This window comes from Acinonyx jubatus, chromosome C1, assembly GCF_027475565.1.
Source record: "Acinonyx jubatus isolate Ajub_Pintada_27869175 chromosome C1, VMU_Ajub_asm_v1.0, whole genome shotgun sequence".
NCBI lineage: Eukaryota > Metazoa > Chordata > Mammalia > Carnivora > Felidae > Acinonyx > Acinonyx jubatus.
This window is the reverse complement of record NC_069381.1, coordinates 10,798,521-10,819,371: the sequence shown is the minus strand read 5'-3', so window position 1 is coordinate 10,819,371 and position 20,851 is coordinate 10,798,521. Positions and strand designations below refer to the sequence as shown.

At 52.0% G+C, this 20,851-nt stretch overlaps 1 protein-coding gene and 1 long non-coding RNA gene across 4 annotated transcripts in view; one reads left to right on the top strand and one right to left on the bottom strand.

The window, feature by feature from the left end:
• Positions 1 to 20,851, bottom strand: part of KAZN (kazrin, periplakin interacting protein) — a 1,065,865-nt gene that overhangs the window by 8,011 nt on the left and 1,037,003 nt on the right. For 2 of the 3 annotated variants that reach the window (XM_027060832.2, XM_053203924.1), the window contains 4 exons: positions 20,554 to 20,672; positions 12,238 to 12,469; positions 10,824 to 10,925; positions 10,122 to 10,288 (listed from right to left, as the gene is read on the bottom strand). In XM_027060832.2, coding sequence (XP_026916633.2) covers positions 10,122 to 10,288; positions 10,824 to 10,925; positions 12,238 to 12,469; positions 20,554 to 20,672 — 620 coding nt within the window. Of the gene's footprint in view, positions 1 to 9,312; positions 9,784 to 10,121; positions 10,289 to 10,823; positions 10,926 to 12,237; positions 12,470 to 20,553; positions 20,673 to 20,851 lie in introns of those variants that run through there. The other variant, XM_027060833.2, reaches the window with a different exon arrangement.
• LOC128311913 (uncharacterized) lies at positions 1,665 to 20,763 on the top strand. The gene is made up of 3 exons (XR_008290605.1): positions 1,665 to 2,355; positions 18,722 to 18,951; positions 19,931 to 20,763. It is a non-coding gene; the product is annotated as an uncharacterized LOC128311913 (long non-coding RNA).

Below are 20,851 nucleotides of genomic sequence, written 5' to 3'. Positions count from 1 at the left end.
ACCCCTGTGATTCTGATGTTGTTCCTTTTTAATGAGTCATTGATTTCTCTAATTCTTAAATCGTGCTCTTTTGCCCTGATCTCCCTCTTTTTTTCTGCTTCATTATTCTCTATAAGTTTGTCCTCTATATCGCTGATTCTCTGTTCTGCCTCATCCATCCTTGCCGCTGCGGCATCCATTCGTGATTGCAGCTCAGTTATAGCATTTTTTATTTCATTCTGACTAGCTTTACTTCTTTTATCTCTGCAGAAAGGGATTCTAATCTATTTTCAACTCCAGCTAGTATTCTTATTATTGTGATTCTATATTCTGGTTCAGACATCTTGCTTGTATCTGTGTTGGTTAAGTCCCTGGCTGTCCTTTCTTCCTGCTCTTTCTTTTGGGGTGAATTCCTTCATTTTGTCATTTTGAAGGGAGAAAAGGAATTAATGAGGGAGAACAATTAACATTTTAAAAATATTAAAATTTAAAAAAGATTAAAATTAAAAACTTAAACACACACACACACACACACACACACAAATTGAATAAATGATGCTAGATCCTAGATGTGTTTTGGTCTGGGTGTTGAAAGTGGTTTGACAGATTAGAGAAAAAAAACGGGAGGGAAGAAAAAAAAGGAAATCATTTGACAGTTTGAAAAAAATGAATACACTGAAGTAGACTAAAATGAGATGATGGAGGTAAAACAGAATTTGCAAAAACATACACAGAAGTAAAGAATATAGTAGAAAAAATTAAAGAAAACTATTTTATTAAAAATTAAAAATAAAAATGAATTTTTCTTTTTCCATATTCAAGAAGGAGAAAAGAAACGAGAAAGAGAAAAAAGAGAAAAAAGAAAAAAAGGCAAAAAGGAAATCGTTTGAAAATTTGAAAAAGTGAATACACTGAAGTAGACTAAAATAAAATGGTGGAAGTAAAATAGAATTTGAAAAAATTTACATAAAAGCAAAAAAAAATAGAAAAAAATAAAGAAAAATATTTTTAATAAAAGTTGAAGGTAAAAATGAAGTTTTTCTCTTTCTGCATTCAAGAAAAAGAAAAAAACGAAAAAGAGAAAAAAGAAAAGGAAGAAAAAAGGAAATCGTTTGAAACTTTGAAAAGGTGAATACACTGTATTAGACTAAAATAAATGTTGGAAGTAAAATAGAATTTGAAAACATTTACACAGAAGTAAAAAATGTAGTAAAAAAACAAAGAAAAATATTTTTAATAAAAATTGAAGGTAAAAATGAAGTTTTTCTCTTTCTGCATTCAAGAAAAAGAAAAGAAGCGAAAAAGAAAAGAAAAAAAAGGAGATCGTTTGAAAATTTGAAAAGGTGAACACACTGAAGTAAACGAAAATAAAATTATGGAAGCAAAACAGAACTCGAAAAAATTTACATAAGAGTAAAAATATAGTAATAAAAATTAAAGAAAAATATTTTTAATAAAAATTGAAAATAAAAATGAATTTTTCTCTTTCTGTATTCAAGAAAACGAAAAGAAGTGAAAAAGAAGAAAAAAGAAAGAAAATGGGATAGATGGACTTGCTACCAGATTGAAATAGGACTGAAATTGCTTCATTTTCCCCTAGAAGTCAGCCTAGGAAGCGCTTTATGGTCCATAAACTCAGCAGGCGGTGAGACGTGTGTTCTTGAACAACGAGGTTGACCCGGGGCTCAGTGTAACGGCTCCGCTCTCCACTAGATGGCGCCGCCAGCCTCCTGGGGTGGGTTCTTGTGGCGCTCGTAGGTGCGTATGCGCATGCGCGGGAGCGGTGAAATGGCGCCACCCAGCTACCCGGTCTGTTCTCCCCATCAGCAGTCGCACACCCGTCCTCTGTCTTCAGCTCTTGTCCGCTCCCCGCTTCTTGCCTCTCCGTGACCAGGCCCCAGGCAGTCGCTCTCTCCCGAGTTTTGTCTCAGACGCGGCTGTTTTCCCCGGCCCCTTACTTCCGAAGGGCTGCCGCTTCGGCCCCTTCCGCCCCTCTGCGGGCGGGTCTCCCCCGGCAACGGCCGACGCCGGCCGCACCCAGGAAAGTTCGCCAAACCGTGCTGCTGCCGGAGCCCAGAGACCGCGGCCGGGTGCCAGCCGCCCCAGAAAAAGTTCGCGAGCTAGCGCAGCAGCAGCCTTTCAGGGATTATGGAAAATCGCAACTCGCATCTGGCACCAGGCTTCACCCTTAACGACCTCGTTCCAGCACCAGCGATCCGGCCGTTCTCTGGGGTCTGCTGGGCCCAGGTGGCCTCACAGCCTCCAGGGGAAGTCCTTCCGGCCGTGGAACCGCTTCTCCCCGTGTGGCCCGAGAACCTCCTGGACCCCGCTCTGCTCCTGGGGATTCGCCCTTCCCGCCAGAGCACCCACCGCCAGGTATCGAGCTGGGGAGTTGCAGCCTTTGCGCTCCCCTTGTTTATTACAGTCTTAATGGAATTTAAACCCTCTTCTTTCTCCTTTCTCCCTTTTTAGTTCAGTCCCTGCGGCTGTTTCCAATTTTCCACTTTCTCTCCAGCTGCTTTTGGGGAGGGGTGCTTTTCCCGTATTCTCCCCCCGACCCTTGACTCCGTCCTCTCTCCCCTCGCAAAAGCACCTCCCTGCCCACCGTGGCTTCTCGCTCCCCAAGTTCACTTCTCCGTGCGGCGTACCTGCTGAATTCTGTGGTTCAGGTTGTGCAGATTGTCGTGTTAATGCTCTAGTTTTCTAGGTGTGTAGGTTAGTTCAGTGTTGGTCTGGCTGCATTTCATGGACACGAGACCCACAAAAAACTTCCATGCTGTTCCACCATCTTGGCTCCTCCTCCCCCCCCCCATATATTTTTGATATAGACCGAGTGTCTGTGTTTTGACACAATTCCCAAGTGCTAACATATTTACTATCTAACCTTTTTTTTTTTTATTTGATAGAGAGGGAGAGAGAGAGAGTTTGCGTGCGTGTGAGTGGAAGAGAGGCGCAGAGGGAGAGAGAGAAAATCTTAAGCAGTCTCCATGATCAGTGTGGAGCTCAACGTGGGGCTTGAAACCACGAACTGTGAGATCATGACTTGAACTGAAATCAAGAAACCCAACTGACTGAGCCACCCAGGCGTCCCTCTGTTGGCCAAACCCCCGTCTCCCCTGGGCTCCGGCGTTCAGCCTTTGCCTGGAGGGTAGGCTGTAGCCCTGGCGGGAGCCTTGTGCATGTTCTCTGTCAACCTTGCCAGATCCAAGCCGCTTATGTCCAGAGAATTTCTCGGAGCTCTAGCAGGATTGAAATCCCGGCTCTACCTTTCATTGGCTGTGTGACCTTGAGCAAGCCATTTCGTTTCTTGGAAGCTTGGTTTCTAGGTCTGCAAAACGGGGATTATAATGTAGCCAACTTTATGATGTTAGTTAAAACGTGCTTCGAAGCTTAGCTGACGTCCAATAAATGGCCACAATAAGGGTTCATAGTAACATTTAGAACACTTTGCAAAGGAGTCGGCTCTGATTGACAGGCAGCCAGGGATCGGGGTGGTGGGAGCTGAGAGCCTTGGCCCAAGCTAACATGAAGGCAGACTTGCTAAGAGAAATGAACCCTCTAGGGTTTTTAAAGCTGCCCAGAGAAGTCCTGCTTCCGGGGCAAACTTTGTCGAGGGGGTTTAAGGCAGGGGAGAGGTGGCATGTAGGTGGTGCTGGCAGGTTGGAGGGCAAATCAAGCTGAGTTTTCAGATCCGTGGGTGCTGGGGGCTCCCCGGGTCTAGTGGGGAAGCCGTTCCAATGCAGAAGCCATGAAAATCTAAACTCACGCAGCCAGCAGTTTGCTGTCATGCATCGAAGTGCGTTAAATCCTCCTGACTTGGGGACACTAGCCATTGAATGAGCTTGGGAGAGCTGTCGGGGCCCTCGGCTTCCTCCTGGAGAAGATGTAGAAGTCAGGCCTTACCTGAGGATTCACGAGATCCTCGGTGGCAGGGATGGAACTTGACCTTGAGCCTCTAGGATCAAGATCCGGACCCTGGAGGACAGCGTAGGACCCTGGGCTCCACACCAGTGGAGTGGCCTGGCCTGACCTCCGAGCAGGTACGTCACCTGGGCTGTGTGTTCTGCAGAGAGGGGTGCGTAAAAGCTCTTCTCGGGGCGCCTGGGCGGCTCAGTCGGTTAAGCGTCCAACTTCGGCTCAGGTCATGATCTTGCAGTTCACGAGTTCAACCCCCACATCGGGCTCCATGCCGACAGCTCAGAGCCTGGAGCCTGCTTCGGATTCTGTGTCTCCCCCTCTCTCTGCCCCTCCCATGCTCATGCTCTCTCTTTCTCTCTCTCTCAAGAATAAGTAAACATTAAAAAAAAATTATGAAGTCCTACCTCAGAATGTGACCGTGTTTGGAGAGGATTCTTTGTGGAGGTAGGTAATTAAGTTAAAATGAGGTCATTCGAGTGGTCCACAGTCCGATATGACTGGTGTCCTTGCAAGAATCAGAGATTTGGGGGGCACCTGGGTGGCTCAGTCGGTTAAGCGTCCAACTTCAGTTCAGCTCATGATCTCGTGGTCTGTGAGTTCAAGCCCCACGTCGGGCTCTGTGCTGACAGCTCAGAGCCTGGAGCCTGTTTCAGATTCTGTGTCTCCCTCTCTGTCTCTGCCCCTCCCATGCTCATGCTCTGTCTCTCTCTGTCTCTCAATAATAAGTAAACATTAAAAAAAAAATTTTTTTTTTAAAGAAGATGGTGGGTGGGTTGAAGAACAAATCCATCAGGAAGATTGTCCTTCATTGTCGGGGGCATCCTGGGGGGCTCAGAGAAAGGGTTGTTCCCACCAGTACCGAACCACATTTAGGAGAGAGAGAGAGAGAGAGAGAGAGAGAGAGAGAGAGAGAGAGAGAGAGAGAGATAGGTCTTAACCTCCATTATTGCAGTTGAACCTGGGCATTTATACCCTGGGACAAAGGCTCAAAAGTCCCCCTGGGAGGGGTTCAGGGAGGGGCCTTGACACCTCCCGCTGTTGTTTGGTCATTCAGCTCACGCTTCAGGGAAGAAGCAGCGTATGATGGTTTAAATCCCAGCTCCACTGTTTATCAGCTGATGGGTCCAGGCAAGATAGGTAACCCTCTTGTACCTCAGTTTCCTCATCCGTGAAATGGGGCTCCTAGTATGTGTCTCCTGGTAGCTATCAAATGCTAGGCCCTGAGCCGGGCCCGTGGCAGAGGGCAGCCAGTGGCTGTGGCAGTTTGATGACCGCACCCTAGAGCTGCCTCTGCAGGAGGGAAGGAAAAGGGAGGAGGAGAGGGAGATGTTGGCCGATTCTTCCATTTTTGGAAACAAAATGGCAACCTCTGGACTGTGGGTCATGAGGCCATAGAATGGGAATGAGTAAGAAGATACAAAGTTTGTCTGCTGCTTCAGAGATCTAGCGGACACTCTGGGGGGCCCCTGGGTGGCTCAGTTGGTTAAGCAACAGACTCTTGATTTTGGCTCAGGTCGTGATCTCACAGTTTGTGAGTTTGAGCCCCGGGTCAGGCTCTCAGCATGGAGCCTGCCTAGGATTCTCCCTCTCCCTCCTTCTCTGCCCCTCTCCTGCTCACGCTGTCTCTCTCTCTCAAAATAAATACACATTAAACAAAAATACAGAGAACTCCATCTCTGACCTCATATCCAAGCAGAATATAAGTGGGCATTCTGGAAGGACCCATCCCTGTCCCTGACTCTGTTAGTGATGGGCTGTATCATCCTCCAGGCCGACGCTGGGGACAGTCCCCTATTTCCATGCAGACTTTCCATTTGGCTGCTCCGGGGCTGCAGCAAATGCCTTTGGAACACCACGGCTACTCCCTGCATCCTTTTTGTCCCCTGGTTTATTTCTCTGGATCTGGAACTCACAGAGGACTGACACACAGTTGGTGCTGGACGGGGGTTTATCAGGAGAAGCAGGAGGCGCGTGTCAGGGCAGATGCCGCGAGAGGATGTGAGACACTGCTCGTTTGGGTGTGTGTCTTGTCACAGAGACAGGAGGAGGCGGGAGAAGACGATGTCATGTTGGGACTTAGTAACGCTGGGAACGTGCCTCTCCCGGGGTCAGGTGTGGATGCTAATGTTCCCTGAATCCGTGGCCCTGGGCCACAGTATGGGGTGACTGCAGCCTCCTGATGTGCTCTGAGCGGCCTGCCCCCCTCCTCTCTAAGTGGTCACAGGGCCTCAGGGTCTACTGGGGAGTGGGAGCAGGTGCTCGTCAGCACCCCCGTAAACTTGCCAGCATGGTGGAAAGCCACTGGGTCCTTGGGAGACACTGGCATGGCCACTGGCTACTCTTATGGAGCCACTGCACTTCTCTGAAGCTAGTTTTCTCACCCATACGACGGGGCAATGATCTGGGGCGCCTGGGGTGGCGCAGTTGGTTAAGCGTCCAACTCTTGATTTCAGCTCAGGTCACTATCTTGCGGTTTGTGAGATTGAGCCCCGAGTCGCGCTCTGCGCTGAGAGCTCGGAGCCTGCTTGGGATTCTGTCTCCTGCTCTCTCTGCCCTTCCCCTGCTTGCTCTCTATCTCTCTCTCTGAAAATAAATAAAAATAAACTTTAAAAAATGGCACAATGATCCCTTCTCATCCAGCTTCCTTCTTAGGGATGAGGATCAGATGAAATAAGGAATGAGACAGAACTTTGCTGGTGATAACTTGCAAGTCAAATTGCCAAGTGTTATTCCCACAACCGTCACCTGGTCCCCCCAAGCCTTGGATTCAATCCGGGATGGAGTCTCGGGTTAGCCCTTGGTATCTATTCAATGGTCAGGGATGTTTCTCCATCTGAATCCTTCCACCCCATCAGAGTATTCTGGAAGAACTCACCCCAAAGGACCAGCACCACCTGCCCTGCCCCCTCTCTCTGGAAAGCTAAAGTCAGCAGCAGAAGGACAGGGAGCAAGAGGGCAATGGGCAGGGCAGTTTCACTGCTTGGGCCACCGCTGAGATGTCCTGGGGCAAAGCCCGAGGATCTTGGTTAATATAAACCCATCTGACCCTCCCACTCATCTCACCACATGCCTGGGGGTCACCGTCTCCACTGGTGTTCTGCTTAGCTGGGGACACTTGTACCAACAGGGGGTGGTCTCCAGAATTTCTTAGAAACTCATGAAGTTCTGTTTCCCCTAAGCTGACTGAAATCTCTTCCCCTGGGCTGTGGCAGGTTCTCAGCAAAGGGGTCTCAGATGCCACACCGAGACCCGATGCACGGGCCATGGACGGACACACAGAAGGAAGCAGCATGGTGCAGAGGTGACAGCAGGGAGGTGGGCCTGGGGTCTGGGCTGGTGGAGCCTCTCAGTGCCCTGGCTGACCAGCTCTGACTCCTTGCCTGTAAGATGAGAAGAGTCCACTTTCCTCTTCCTTATCCTGCTATCAGGAAGGATTGCTTTCCTCTTATTCTTAAACAAATTTTTTAATGTTCATTTTATTTTTGAGGGAGAGAGACAGAGCGCGAGCAGGGGAGGGGCAGAGAGAGAGGGAGGCACAGAATCCGAAGCAGGCTCCAGGCGCCGAGCTGTCAGCACAGGGCCCGATGCGGGGCTCGAACCCATGAACCGTGAGCTGAAGTCGGATGCCTAACCGACTGAGCAACCCAGGTGCCCCACTTTCACCTTGTTCTTAAAGGAGTCTTTGGCCTGTCCACAGCATAAGAACCCACCCTATTTGCTCCCCACCAGAAACTTCCCCAGTGCTCAGCCTCAAATCCTGGACAGTCCTTTTAATGCACCTGTTAGCTCAGGAGTGCTCAAGGGTTTAATCAGACACATGAGTGCCTGCTAATGTTTAGCTAGTGCTGCCCCTCCAGGACTCAGAATGTATTAAGGCCATTACAGATCACAATGCTCCAGAAGGGAGGTCAGGGAAGGGGACAATTCTTAGGAGAAAAGCCTTTTTCCTGCACCTGTTGATGTACGGCTCATGGAATAGGGTCCTCGTCAAACGTTGGTCTCCATAGAACTACCTCAAAATGCTCAGAATGTACATTCCTGGGCTCTACCAGCAGATAAGGGTCCTGCAGATCTGAGTCAGGGCCAGGGGATCTGCATTTCACAAGGGCACCGATGATTCTGCTGCAGGAGTCCATGGACCACGCTTTGAGAAACACTTAGGTATTAGCCTGCTGATGGGGAAGGGCAACTCGGGACTTCTGGATTGTCGCCACTAATACACAACTCCCCCCACCCCCTAAGCCTCAGTGTCTCCACCTGCATAACACAGGGTGTGTTCCAGCTGCTTCTTGAGGCTTCATGTGGTTTGGGGGTTCAGCACTCGGGGTTCTGACTCAGAGAGCCACCGATTCAAATCTGAGCTCAGTCAGCAAAATGGACACAGCCTTAGCTAGACTCACCGACAATTAAAGAGTAAAGACTTAAATTACTAAAACCAGGAATGAGAGAGGGGACATTACTACCAACTTTACAGAAATAGGAGAGGCTATCAGGAAGTGATTATATAATCAATTACATGCCAACGAATTAGCTAACCTCGGCAAAACGGACAAATTTCTAGAAAGATATAAACTACTGAAACTGATTCAAGAAGAAATAGAAATTCTGAATAGGTTTGTAACAAAGAAAATTGAAGTAGGGAAAAAAAAATTCCCCGAAGAACAGTCCGGGACCATGAGGCTTCATCAGTGAATTCTACTAAATGTTTAAGGAATAATGAAAACCAATCCTTCACAAACTCTTCCAAAAAAAAAAAAAAAAAAAAAAAAAGGAGGGGAGAGAATACTTCCCAATTTAACCTATGAGACCAGTATTACTCTGATACCAAAACCAGACAAAAATATCACAAGAAAAAAAAAAACTCTATAGATCAACATCCTTTATAAATATAGATGCATGGGGTGCCTGGGTTAGTCAGGTGGTTGAACACCTGACTTCAGCTCAGGTCATGATCTCACGGTTTGTGAGTTCAAGCCCCGCGTCGGTCTCTGTGCTGACAGCTCAGAGCCTGGAGCCTGCTTCAGACGCTGTGTCTCCTCTCTCTCTGCCCCTCTCCCACTTGTGCACGCTCTCTCTCAAAAATAAATAAATAAACTTAAACAATTAAAAAATATATAAATACAGATGCAAAAATCCTCATGCAAATGCCAGCAAATTTCGTCCAGCAACATATGAAAAGGAATATACACCACGACCAAGTGGGATTTATCCTAGGAATGCAAGGTTTCCAACGTATGGAAATCAGTCGATGTAATATGTCATATTAACAGAACAAAGGGCAAATCTGGGCTCTGCTACTTTCTAGCTGTGTGACCTGGGGCAGGGACCTTGGCCCCTTTGAACAAGTTTCTCCATTTATTTATTTATTTAAAAAAAAAATTTTTTTTTTAACGTTTATTTATTTTTGAGACAGAGAGAGAGATAGAGTATGAACGGGAGAGGGTCAGAGAGAGAGGGAGACACAGCGTCTGAAGCAGGCTCCAGGCTCCGAGCTGTCAGCACAGAGCCCGACACAGGGCTCAAACTCACTGGCTGAGAGACCGTGACCTGAGCCGAAGTCGGACGCTCAACCAGCTGAGCCACTCAGGCGCCCCTAGTTTCTCCATTTTCAAAGGAGGGTTGGTGACACTGACTTCTTGGTGTTGTCACGAGGATGAAATTGGTACCCATAGCAAGTGTCCAATAAACCTTAGCCTAACGGTAATTATTTTGTGGACAGAATCCACTGGGAGGGGGTCTGGGTCATCTGTCCAGGTGCTTCTTCTCTGGCCACTTTTCAGCTGAGGAGGCTGGGGTCGGTGGGCTGACACAGCCTGCTCCCCGGGACCATCAGCACCATCAGTCTGCTCGATCGCCGCCTCCAAACCTCCGTCTCCACAGCTCTCCCTGCCCGACTGGCCACCTTGACCTCTCCAGCCGGTGCGAGTCCTCCCCAGCCCACACCCCACCCTCGCAGGGTCTTTCCTTACACCTGTGCTATTCACTTTCCCTTCCCTAAATGCCGGGGGAGTTTGGGGATTTCACCACACACTTCATTCAAGACCTGACCCCTCCTCTGTGACCTTCACGCTAAAGCACCTTGCTTCTCGGAGCCCCAGTTTCCTCTGTGTCAAAGGAGGCCTCCATGTGGTAGGGGAGAAGGGGGTGCGGGAAGTGAGGGGGCCCTGAGGAAGTCAGGCTTATCTCCTCGAGCCCCAGAGCGGGAGCCAGCAGCCCACACTCACTTGGCTGGGTGGAAGACGGCAGTCATCTCCTCTGCCAGGTGTCTCCGAAGGATGTGCTTCCCGCTGGGGATGCCCAGGGCAGTGGCCATGGCCTCGGCATTGAACGTGGGCTCCAGCACCAACACAGCACCGTGGATGCCGCTGTTGGTCAGGTTGTCTGCGTACTCCTGAGGGCGAGGCACAGGGCTGGTCAGCCTTGGGGGGCTGCCCTGCTAGTCTGAGGGGGCTACCCTGTTGTCCTGAGGCTGCCCTGCCGGCTTGAGGTGCCCTCAGCTGCAAGTGGGGACATGTCCCCCACAGCAAAGGCTTGTCCCCCTGGGGACCGGTCAGTTGAAGCCCAAGGGGGATCCCCTCACTCCTTTACGGCCATGAGGACGGTCACCAAGACTATTTTGTCACTGACATATCCCCAGACCTTGGCAGGCAGCCCATAAATACTTGTCCAGTGAGAAGAGAAACCCAGATCCAACCCGACCCAGGCTTCAGGGGACAGCCCAGCCTCTCTACTCCTGCTACGAGAAAGGCATCATTAATGGGGGTCCCGCTGCGGGGGCGGGGTGAGCGCTCCCTCCTCTTGAGCGACAGGAGGCAGGCACTCTCAGCAGCCTGGGCGGACACCCCACTCCCACAAAATAGGCACACAAACGTGCATGGGATTGGCACATGCCTGCGAGTCGCCCCCAGCCCATCACCGCCTCTCACCTTCAGGTCGATGTCCCGCACCCACTTGAGCACCCGTTGGTTGGTCCAGACCACAGGGTCTATGTTCTGGGTCTCGCAGCGGGCACGGCGTTCCTGGAGGGCCTTGTGGGGGGAAGACAGTGGGTCAGCTGGTGTGTCGGGGTGGGGGGGTGGCTACACAGAGATGACAAGGAGCGAGGGTCCGCCGTGTTGGGGGGACCCTGGTATGACAGTACAGGGGGGAGTTCTGGCCGGCGAGCCCCAGCTTCTCTGGCCACGTCAGGCTGGGGCTCGGCCGTTCGTCGTGGGAAATGGGGAGAAGCCTGCTTCTGGGGTGGAGGGCTGGGTGAGACCCCCAGAGGCTGCCGGGTTTGTGCGTCCCTGTCCGCCGCTCTCCTGACACAGAGTGGGTGCCCAACAATGTGGCCCTTCCATGAGGGGCTAGGTCTGTTGTGGGTCCACCCAGCCCCTGGGGGCAACAAGTGTCACCCAGGCACAAAACGTCACCCACGGCGGCCTGTAGAGGGATCAGCCTGGTCCCCTTTCGCAAGCCCCCTTGGGGGGACTGGCTCCCAGACAAGGACTCCTGGGCTCGGGGTGGACACATGGATTTCTGCCCCCCGCTGGCCCATGGATTTCTCCAACCTGCCCTGACCAGCCCCAGTGCACCAAGCCCTTTTCCACACTTGACTCTCACGATCTTCCTGCACATCCACGTCCTTCACCCAGCCTGGGGCTCCCGGGGGCCCGGGGCCTGTGCCTCGGGTCCTGTGCTGGGCGTGTGCGAAGGGCTGGAGAGCTGGACGGCGCCCTTTTCTATGCCTCTCCTCCTGACCCCCAGCTCTTGTGCTCTGACGTCACATTCGAAGAAAAGGAAACCATCTGGACTGATTCCACTCTGCAGCTGAGGGCCCCTCCCTCAGGGATATTTGGTCCCCGGGGAGCTGAGGCGCATGTCCCGTGCCGTCCGGCTTGGCAGGGCTCCGAATCAAGGGGGCGCTCAGAGTCCAAACTCTAACTCTCCCCCCTGCTGTCCGGTTGCCTACCTGGCCTCCCTGTTCAAGGCCTCAGTTCAGCTGTCACTCTCTCTGGGACGCCCTCCCTGATTCCTCTGGAAACGACTCCTTTGGATTTTCATAAAGCCCCAGGCTTTCCTCACCGGGGCAACTTTCCATGGTATTGTGGCTCCAGCTTCTATGTGGTTCTCCCTGATCAGCAGTGAGCTCTTGGATGAGGGTTCCCCACTTCCTCTGAATTGGGCACCGGGCCTGATGATGCCCAACAAGCAGTTGTTGGAAGAGGGAGGGAGTGAGGAAGGGGCGGATGGATGTGTGTGGATGGAGCGATGGGCAGGTAGTCGGGTGGACAGACAGTGGGTACCAGTGTGGGAAGAAGGGCTGTGGGAGGTGCCCCCACCTCCTGCCCTGGTCCTCACCTCCCTGCTGAAGTTCACTTGGTACAGCAGCTCGATCCCCAGCAGGATGCTGACCTGGTGGAACTTCTTGGACACGTTCAGGTGCTTTTCCAGGTCCCGCTTCATCAGGGAGTGTAGCATCCGCCCGTCGACCAGGTGGTTTTGGAAGGCCTGAGAGTACTGGGACAGGCCGATGTCATTCAGCCAGGCCTTGGCCACCCAGTGATGGTCCAGGTCAGCAGCTTTGGACAGGCTGGCGAGGAAAGACATGGCCAGAAAGAGGGATGGGTGGGGGACAGGTGGCAGGAACAGAGGGATGGGAAGAAATGGGGCGGAGATGGGCAGAGACAAAGATAGAGGGGAAACAACAGGGCGGGGGAGTGTGGGGGACCAGGAAATCGGGGAGACGGACAGGAAAAGGGATGGATTGAAGAGACAGGAAGAGAGAGACAAAGCAGAGATGGGGAGAGAGGTGGGCACAGGGGGCGGGAGGAGACAGAGACAGACAGAAAGACAGACACAGAGAAACAGAGAGCGAGCCCCCAAAGAGCAGAAAAAGGATCAACAGAGAGGCAGACAAAGGGGACAGGAAAAGAGGAGAGAGCACATTCAGACACGCTGAGTGGGAAGGGACAGTGGCAGAGCAGCAGGAACATGTGCAGTGGGAAGCAGCACCTCTGGGAGCCCTCGGCATCCTCAGCCTGTCCCTGGGCACGGTCCCCTGGGAATGTCCCTCTACCGAAGCCCTGAAGCCTGCAAAGCCACGGCCTGGGCCGCCTCTCCTCAAAGTCACACCGTGGCGTGTCTTGAAATCAGAATTAAATCCCCCGTTTTGCCCACTCCAAGCCCTCTCACCTCACTGCTAGACCTCAGATCCTCTGTATCCCACACAGAACCTAGCTCAGTGCTGCACACATAGTAGGTGCACAACGAAGACTCAAAGGGATAAAAAGGTGCGTGCTCCGGACCAAGAGGTCCTTCCGGCTGTCATTCCCCTAATCGCCACACGGTGGCAGCGGGACAGAAGGAATTAGCACAGCCCAGCCCGCCTACCGAGGGACTCGAGAAATGACCCCCGGGGCTGCCAGGTGGGCGGGTCCACTACAGAGGGGTCAGGATGTTATAGGGAAATGTGGGCCCACGGGGAGACACCGCCCCCTTCCCCAGGTCCGGGATTGGGACCAGCATCCTCCCCGCCCCGCCCCGGATGGAACACCTCTCACCCACTTTCCAGCCCCCTCCCTGTGCACTCATCTCTAAGAGCTGCCCTACCAGCCACTCAAGCTGGAGACCTGGGTGGGATTTTCACTCCCACCTGACTCGGCTGCCTCCTTTCCACTCTGTTCCGCCCACTCTGGGCAACCCTGCCTCTCCCTGGACTCTGAGCCCTCCCCAGTCCCTTCCCCAGGACGGCAGCCGGGGCGACCACACCACCCACCCTGCTGGGGCTCCTGCCTGGCTCCTTGCTGTCCTTCCTTCATTCCACCAATACGCGCTTAGCAGCTACTGACTGCTGTGCCTGGGATGGATGGTGTAATGGGCACGTCTCCCCTCATCTCGTGGCCCCTTTCTTTCCTTCTTCTCCCCTGTGCTCTCTGTTCCCTGGTGGCATCATTTCCAGGGCTCTGGATACATCTGTAAATGAGGACTCCCAAATTCTCATCTCTCCCCTCTCCTGTCTTCTGAGACCCAGTTTCTCACTAACTGCCCTCCTAGCATTTTCTGACTGTCACGCATTTCACATTTAATGGGCTCCAAATGAAATGCCCTGTCCCCTTTCCCAGCTCTGCCCTGTTGCCCACCATCATCTAGCTCCCGGGCCTCACTTGCCCTCCTCCTCCCTCCCCCGCCGGGTCTATCAATCACTCTGGTCAGTGTGTCTGTCCCCTTTTCTCCTTTTCTGGGTTCAATCTACCACCACCTCTGGCACAGATTTCAGCAATTGCTTCCTTACTTCCGGCCCCCCCCCCCCCCGCCCCCGCCACCTGCTCCACCCCTTCTAATCCACTTTTCCCCACAGTGGCCAGACAGTCTTTTAAAACCATCAATCAGGTCATGTCCCTCCTTTGCTTAAAATCTTCCCAGTGGAGGAAACTTAAGTGCACATCACTAAGTGAAAGAAGCCAATCTGAAGAGGCTACATATTGTACGATTTCAACTCTATGTCATTCTGGAAAAGGCAAAACCACGGAGACAGTAAAAAGAGTAGTAGTGGTCGCCAGGGTTAGGAAGAGGGAGGGATGGACAAGTGGAGCACAGGGGACTTTTTAGGGCAGTGAAATTATTCAGCATGATAGTGCAATGATGGATGCATATCATTAGATGTTTGTCCAAACCCACGGGATGTACAACACCAAGAGTGAACCCTAACATAAGCTATGGACTTTGGACGATCATGATGTGTCAGTGCAGGTGTATCAACTGTAGCAAATGTTCCATCTGGCGGGAGACGTGGATTATGGGGAAGGCTGTGAAGGAATGGGGGCAGGGGGTCCATGGGAAATCTCTGTACCTTCCTTCCAATTTTGCTGTGAAACTGAAACTGCTCTAAAAAATTAATGTTTATTTAATAGATGAGGGAGAAACAAAGACTTTTTTTAAACAAACAAAATTGGGAGAATTCATCATCAGAAGAATAAACTGCAGGAAATGTTGATGGACTTTCTTCAAAAGGAAAGAAAATAATAACTGTATGGCAAGTTGGCCCACACAAAAGAATAAAGAGGAGAACTCCTAAAAGTCACAATAAAAAACCCACCAGATTCAGAAATGGGCAGATAACTTGAACAGGCATTTCTCCAAAGACGACTTACAAGAAGCCAATAAACACACAAAAAGACGCCCATCTCTCATCACTAGAGAGATGGAAATTTCTCTGCAATGACATACCACTTCATACCCATTAGGATGGCTAAAAAAAAACCCAGAAAACAAGTGTTATTGGGGATGTGGTGAAATCAGAACCTTCGTGTGCTGTTAGTGAGGATCTAAAACGGTGTGGCCACTGTGGACAACAGTATGGTGGTTCCTCAAAAAATTAAAGAGAATTATGGGGCGCCTGGGTGGCTCAGTCGGTTGAGTGTCCGACTTCGGCTCAGGTCATGATCTCACAGTCTGTGAGTTCGAGCCCCGCATCGGGCTCTGTGCTGATGGCTCAGAGCCTGGAGCCTGCTTCGGATTCTGTGTCTCCATCTCTCTCTGACCCTCCCCCGCTCATGCTCTGTCTCTCTCTCTCTCTCTCTCTCAAAAATAAATAAAACATTAAAAAAAATTTAAAAAAAATTAAACAGAATTATCATATCCAGCAATTCCATTAGAAGTGTCCATCGACAGAGAAATGGATAAGCAAAATGTGCTATATATATATATGCACAGTGGCATATTATTCAGCTTTAAAAAGAAAGGAAAATCTGACACATGCTACCACATGAATGAATCTTGAGGACATGACGCTAAGTGATGTAAGCCAGGCACAGAAAGACAAATACTGTAGGAGGTACTGAGAGTAGTCAAAACCATAAAGGCAGAAAGTAGAAGTGTGCTTGCCATTATACAGGGAGGAGGGGAGAGCAGGGAGTTTGTGTTTGTGTTTTTGTGAGCATACAGTTTCAGTGTTATAAGATGGAAAGTCCTGGACATGGATGGTGGTGATGGCCACACAGCAACGTGAATGTTCTTTATACTACTGAACTGTGCACTTAAAAATGGTTAAGATGGTAAATATGCACAGTATAAACATTTTTCTAAGAAGGAAAATGATTGGAAATGGTAAATATCTGGGTCAACATTTTTCTCATTTGCAAATCTCCTTAAATCTAAAATAATGGACATTTTACAAGAAATATAGTGACGATGTATTACAGAACATATAATCCACATAGATGAAAACAATAGCACAAAGGCAGGAGAAGAAAGCACCTTCGACTATACGCAAAGTTGTATAATATTATTTAAAGACAGACAGTGGTAAGCGAAGCATGCGTATTACAAACTGCAGAGAAACAACGGAAAGTAAAATGAAGTGTAGCTCGTAAGCTAGGGGTAGGAACATTTAACTGATAAAAAGTCAGTAAAAGAGGGGGGAAAGGAACAAAGAGTAGATCTCAAGGAAACAGAACAACAAAACGGTGGCTTCCCTTTGCAGATATAACATCAGGAGTCACTAGTGTCGCCCAGCAGGGTGTGGCCTCCTCTCCCATGACAGCCGCAGGCTCAGGGGGCACCCAGATGCACTGAGCTCTTGGCCCCATTGGGTGGGGGAGCTGCCTTTCCCTGGGCCCATTTCTTTCCAGCCTTGCCCACGGCTCACTCACCTCCCAGCGGAAGCTTCCTCTGCCCGTTTTGTCTAGAGTTGCTTCCCTGGCCCGCTGCTCTGCCTCTGAGTATTTCCTTCAAAGCGCTAATTACACATGGGACTTTAGGAATTAACTGATCTGAGCACAGAGACTATGTTCTCTGCTGAAGAGCCAATCTAGCGCTCGACACCCAGCAGGTGCTTTCAGTGGAAGATCCGCCAAGAATTGGAAGGGTGGGCTCCCAGCGTTGCTCTGCCTCCTCCTGCCCCTCAGCCCCGCAGGACCACTGGGGGCTGCTCTCCGAGGCCGGGGCCTCCTGGTCTCCAGGCTGCTCTCCACCACCACGCTGGACTCCGCTGTGCTTCCGCTCTCCCGGAAGCCTTCCCGGCCCCTAGTGCTGGGTCAGAGCCCTTCTCAGTGTCCAGAGCCCCCCGGGAGTCCCCCGTCCCTGCACGTGTCACCCTGCTGTTCATCTGGCCAGCGGCCCACCACACCGTCAGCTCCTGGAGGGTGGGACTGGGTGTGGCCTCTCTCCAAACACCCGGGCTCCCCACCTGGCTCAGAGTTCATGGTCAACAGCTTCTTTTCTATAATCCAGTGCATCGGAGACAAAGCAAAGCTGGGTGAGTGGGGCATTGACTCCTGTCCACCAGGAGGCTGCCCAGACGGAGCTCCTGAACTGCAGACTTCTTGTTTCTTTAAATTTTTTTAAATGTTTATTCATTTTTGAGAGAGACAGAGAGAGCACGAGTGGGCGAGGGGTAGAGAGAGAGGGAGACAGAATCCGAAGCAGGCTCCAGGCTCTGAGCTGTCAGCACTAGAGCCCGACACGGGGTTTGAACCCATGAACCGTGAGATCATGACCTGAGCTGAGCCAGATGCTTAACCAACTAAGCCACCCAGGTGCCCCGTGAACTGGAAACTTCTGGCCCACATTCCCTTCTAGGAAGAAAACGTCCCAGGCAGACCCCCTCCCACCCCCCCCACCCCCCATGGCAGGGCTCCAGCCTCTTCTGGCCCTTCCCAGGCCTCTCTGCCATTGTCATGGCTCTCTTGCCCAGTGCAGGAGTTAGAGCTCCCAGCCTTCCTAATCAGATGCCACGGGGCCAGGGTTGGCCCTGATGGGGACCAGAAGCCCTCCTCTCCTGAGCGAGGGTTTGCTCAGCAACAAGACGTGGGCTGGTGTGTTGGGGGGGGGGTGCATGGGGGAACCTACGTGAGAGAAGCCATTTACAGTCAGCAATATCTATCTGCATGCTGACAATTAATGCACTCTTGCCCTTCAAAAACGGTTCCCTTTTCATTAAAGTTGTCCCCATGGGGCCTCAGCTTGGCAACACTTTCCCAGCTGTTGGTTTGAGCTATTGTAAGCGCCCGAGTTGAAAACGGTATGACTTTAAAAGTAATGCAGATGTTTTATAAAATTTAACATTGTCCCCCACCCCAAACTGGGGCTGGATTAGACCCTGAAATCCGAGTTTGGGCACAGAATTTAGGTATCATCCGGGTCATTATTCAGCACTGTAAACACGAGGCCATTCTAGCTCTATCACCTTTAGCTTGGAGACCTTGTGTCTCTGGTGCCCCAGTTTCCTCATCTGTAAAATGGGGCTAATCGTGTTTGCCTCACAGACGTCGTGAGGGCTGGAAGAGACAAGAGAGCGTAAAACTCTTAGCACAGGGTCTGGGGCGCATTCCATGTTCCACAAATAAGTCTAGTAGGGATGGTCAATGTTTTTAACATTGAGGCAACATAGGATAACAGAAAGAGGATTGACTTCAAAGTTAGGGATTTTGAAATGTAACTTTGCACCCATGATTTCTCTGGGCCTCGCTTTCTCTGTCTTTAAAATGGGGGTAAGGATGTCTCTCCCACATGGGTGTGGTGATGGGTAAATAAAATCGTGTCCATAAGGCGACTGGTGTATTTTAGAGATAAGAGGAACCAGCCCCAGAGAGGGTAACGTCATGCCCGAAGCCACACAGGAGGTGTTCTTGAAGATGAGCTCACTGGGGTTCTTACCCTAGAGTTCACGGGCCCCTAAACGGTTCGTGAGGGAGCCGAAGGGTCCCAGGACATGAAGTTAAAGCAGTTTTGTAATATCTCTTGTGGGGAAAGCGTCAACCGTTTTTATTAGATTCTCAAAGTGGCCCCAGTCTCCACAAGTTAAAAGAACCTCTGTCCTAATTTAACCCCCTTCGCTTCACAGGTGGAGAAACCGTGTCCCAGAGAGAGAGCAAGGTCACAGCAAGTTAGAGACATGCCAGAATTCCGCAGGGAACGAGACCCTCCCTCCTGCGGGAGGCCCTGGGGGTGTCTAATTCTGGGACGCGTTCTCCTTGGAAACGGGCCTGATCACAGCCGTCAGAATTTTTCAAACTCTGCTCCCATCCTGCAGCCACCCCCTCTCCAGGTGCTGTAGAATCTTGGTTCCTAGAGGTTCGTAGGGGTCGGTCCCGTTTTGGGGGTCTTGGGCAGCGATCTGGCATTTTCGCCGGGTGAAGCAGGCAGCCCCCGCCCTGTCAATGGCCAGTGCTTACTGACCACACCGGGAGCGGACCAGGGTGCGGGAGGGGTCTCCAGCTGGGGTGGCAGAGGATGAGCGCTTCTGGGGATCTTGGGGGGGAGGCACTGGTTAGAAGTGGGTGGGTGAGCGTGAGGTGCTTGTGAGACCCTCAGCAGGGGAAGCACCAGGAAAGCAGGCTAGTGCCCACCGCTCCCCTCCCCCAGCAAGTACTGCTTTCCCCCACCCCCATCCTTCACCCCCAGCCCTGGCCCCAGGGTCCTGACTTGCTGACAAGCTCAGGGGCTTTTGGCTTCGCTTGCTTTGAGCTGCTACCCGGGTTTCTGATCCGATCTCATACGTACTTCCTTCCACCCCGGAATCACCCCACGGGCCCCTCTCCAGGATTCACAGGCAGGCGTTTGGTTTCCTGCTTCCAAAGCAGCCCGAGTCCCCGGCCCTAACCCCCCTCACTTTTTAATCCGCAAAGCTGCTTCTGCAAATAATAGCACACACCACCAGGTTTGATTAATTAACTGCGCAAAAATGATGGGGAAACCAGTGAAGGAGATAATTATGCAAAACAGAAAGTGTCAGATTTACTACGTTCCCCTCCGCACGCTGAGCATTGGGGCGGGGGGCTCGGCCCTGGTTTCCTGGGAGCTGACTGGTGAGTGAGCTCCCCAACAACAAATCCTGCTGGCGAAAGGTCAGGAGGAGGGACAAAGATGGGGGGGTGCCTGTGGGGAGCAGGGCACACCTGAGGGGAGGGACCTGGAGCCATTCCCAGGTGTGCTTGCTAAAGGAGCCCCCGCCCAGCCGGCCCCAATCCTGTGCGCAGAGATTGCAATAAAGCCCTTCACTGGGGCTCCCCCGGGGAGCTCCGTCAGCTAAGTGTCTGACTCTCGGTTTCAGCTCAGCTCATGATCTCGCAGTTTGGGGAGTTCCAGCCCTGCATCGGGCTCTGTGCGGACAGCGTGGAGCCTGCTTGAGACATTCGTCTCCCTCTCTCTGTCTTTGCCTCCCTCCACTCACGCTGTCTCCTCTCTAAGTACACAAATAAACTTAAAAAAAGCCACGTCCATTTCTCCTCTGTCCCGTTCTGCTTCTCCCTGCCTTATGCTGTCTTTCCTCTCTCCGGAATGGTAGGCCTAGGGGTTGAGGTAGAAGGAGGCAGAGCTGACGTGTTGGCCGAATTCCCAGGCCTGCTTGGGCCGGACCTCGGAGACAGAGGAGTCCTGGGGGCGTGTGAGGCCTCCCGGCTGCGGCTGCGGGGATCCCAGGGCACTGGGGCCTCCCTGATTCCCTGGATCTCCATCTTTCTAAGGGGAGGGCCGGTCCAGAGCGGGACTGGAGTGAGCCCGACCCCCTCCCTGGCCAGTGGCGTTTGCGGGTCTACCACACCATCCCCCATCCCTGGCCCAGCCCACACTGCCTGTCCCCGCCCCCACTGTGTGATCTGGGGGTCTCAGGGTAGACTTTTCTCCCCTCTCCCCGGAGGCCCCGCCCAGGCGGGGCAGCCGCGCATGCAGACCCACCTCCTGCCCGCCTCCGCGTCGCGGTAGTCCTCGATGGCCAGCCGGAGCTTGCGCCGGTGCAGGGAGCTGCACACGCCCAGGCCCAGCTCCAGGTCCTCGTCACTCAGGCTCAGCAGCACCTGCTCCCCCGGGAGGTGAAAACTGAGCCCAGGAGGGAGGTTTGGGTGGGCACCCGAGGCTCCCGGGGCCCGCCGCTGGCTGTGCAGCCGAGGCCTGGGGGGGGGGTCTGTGGGCATGAGGCTGCCCCCCCCGTTGGACACCCCCCTCGGACCCCGCCCCCTACCCCGTCTCCCTGCCC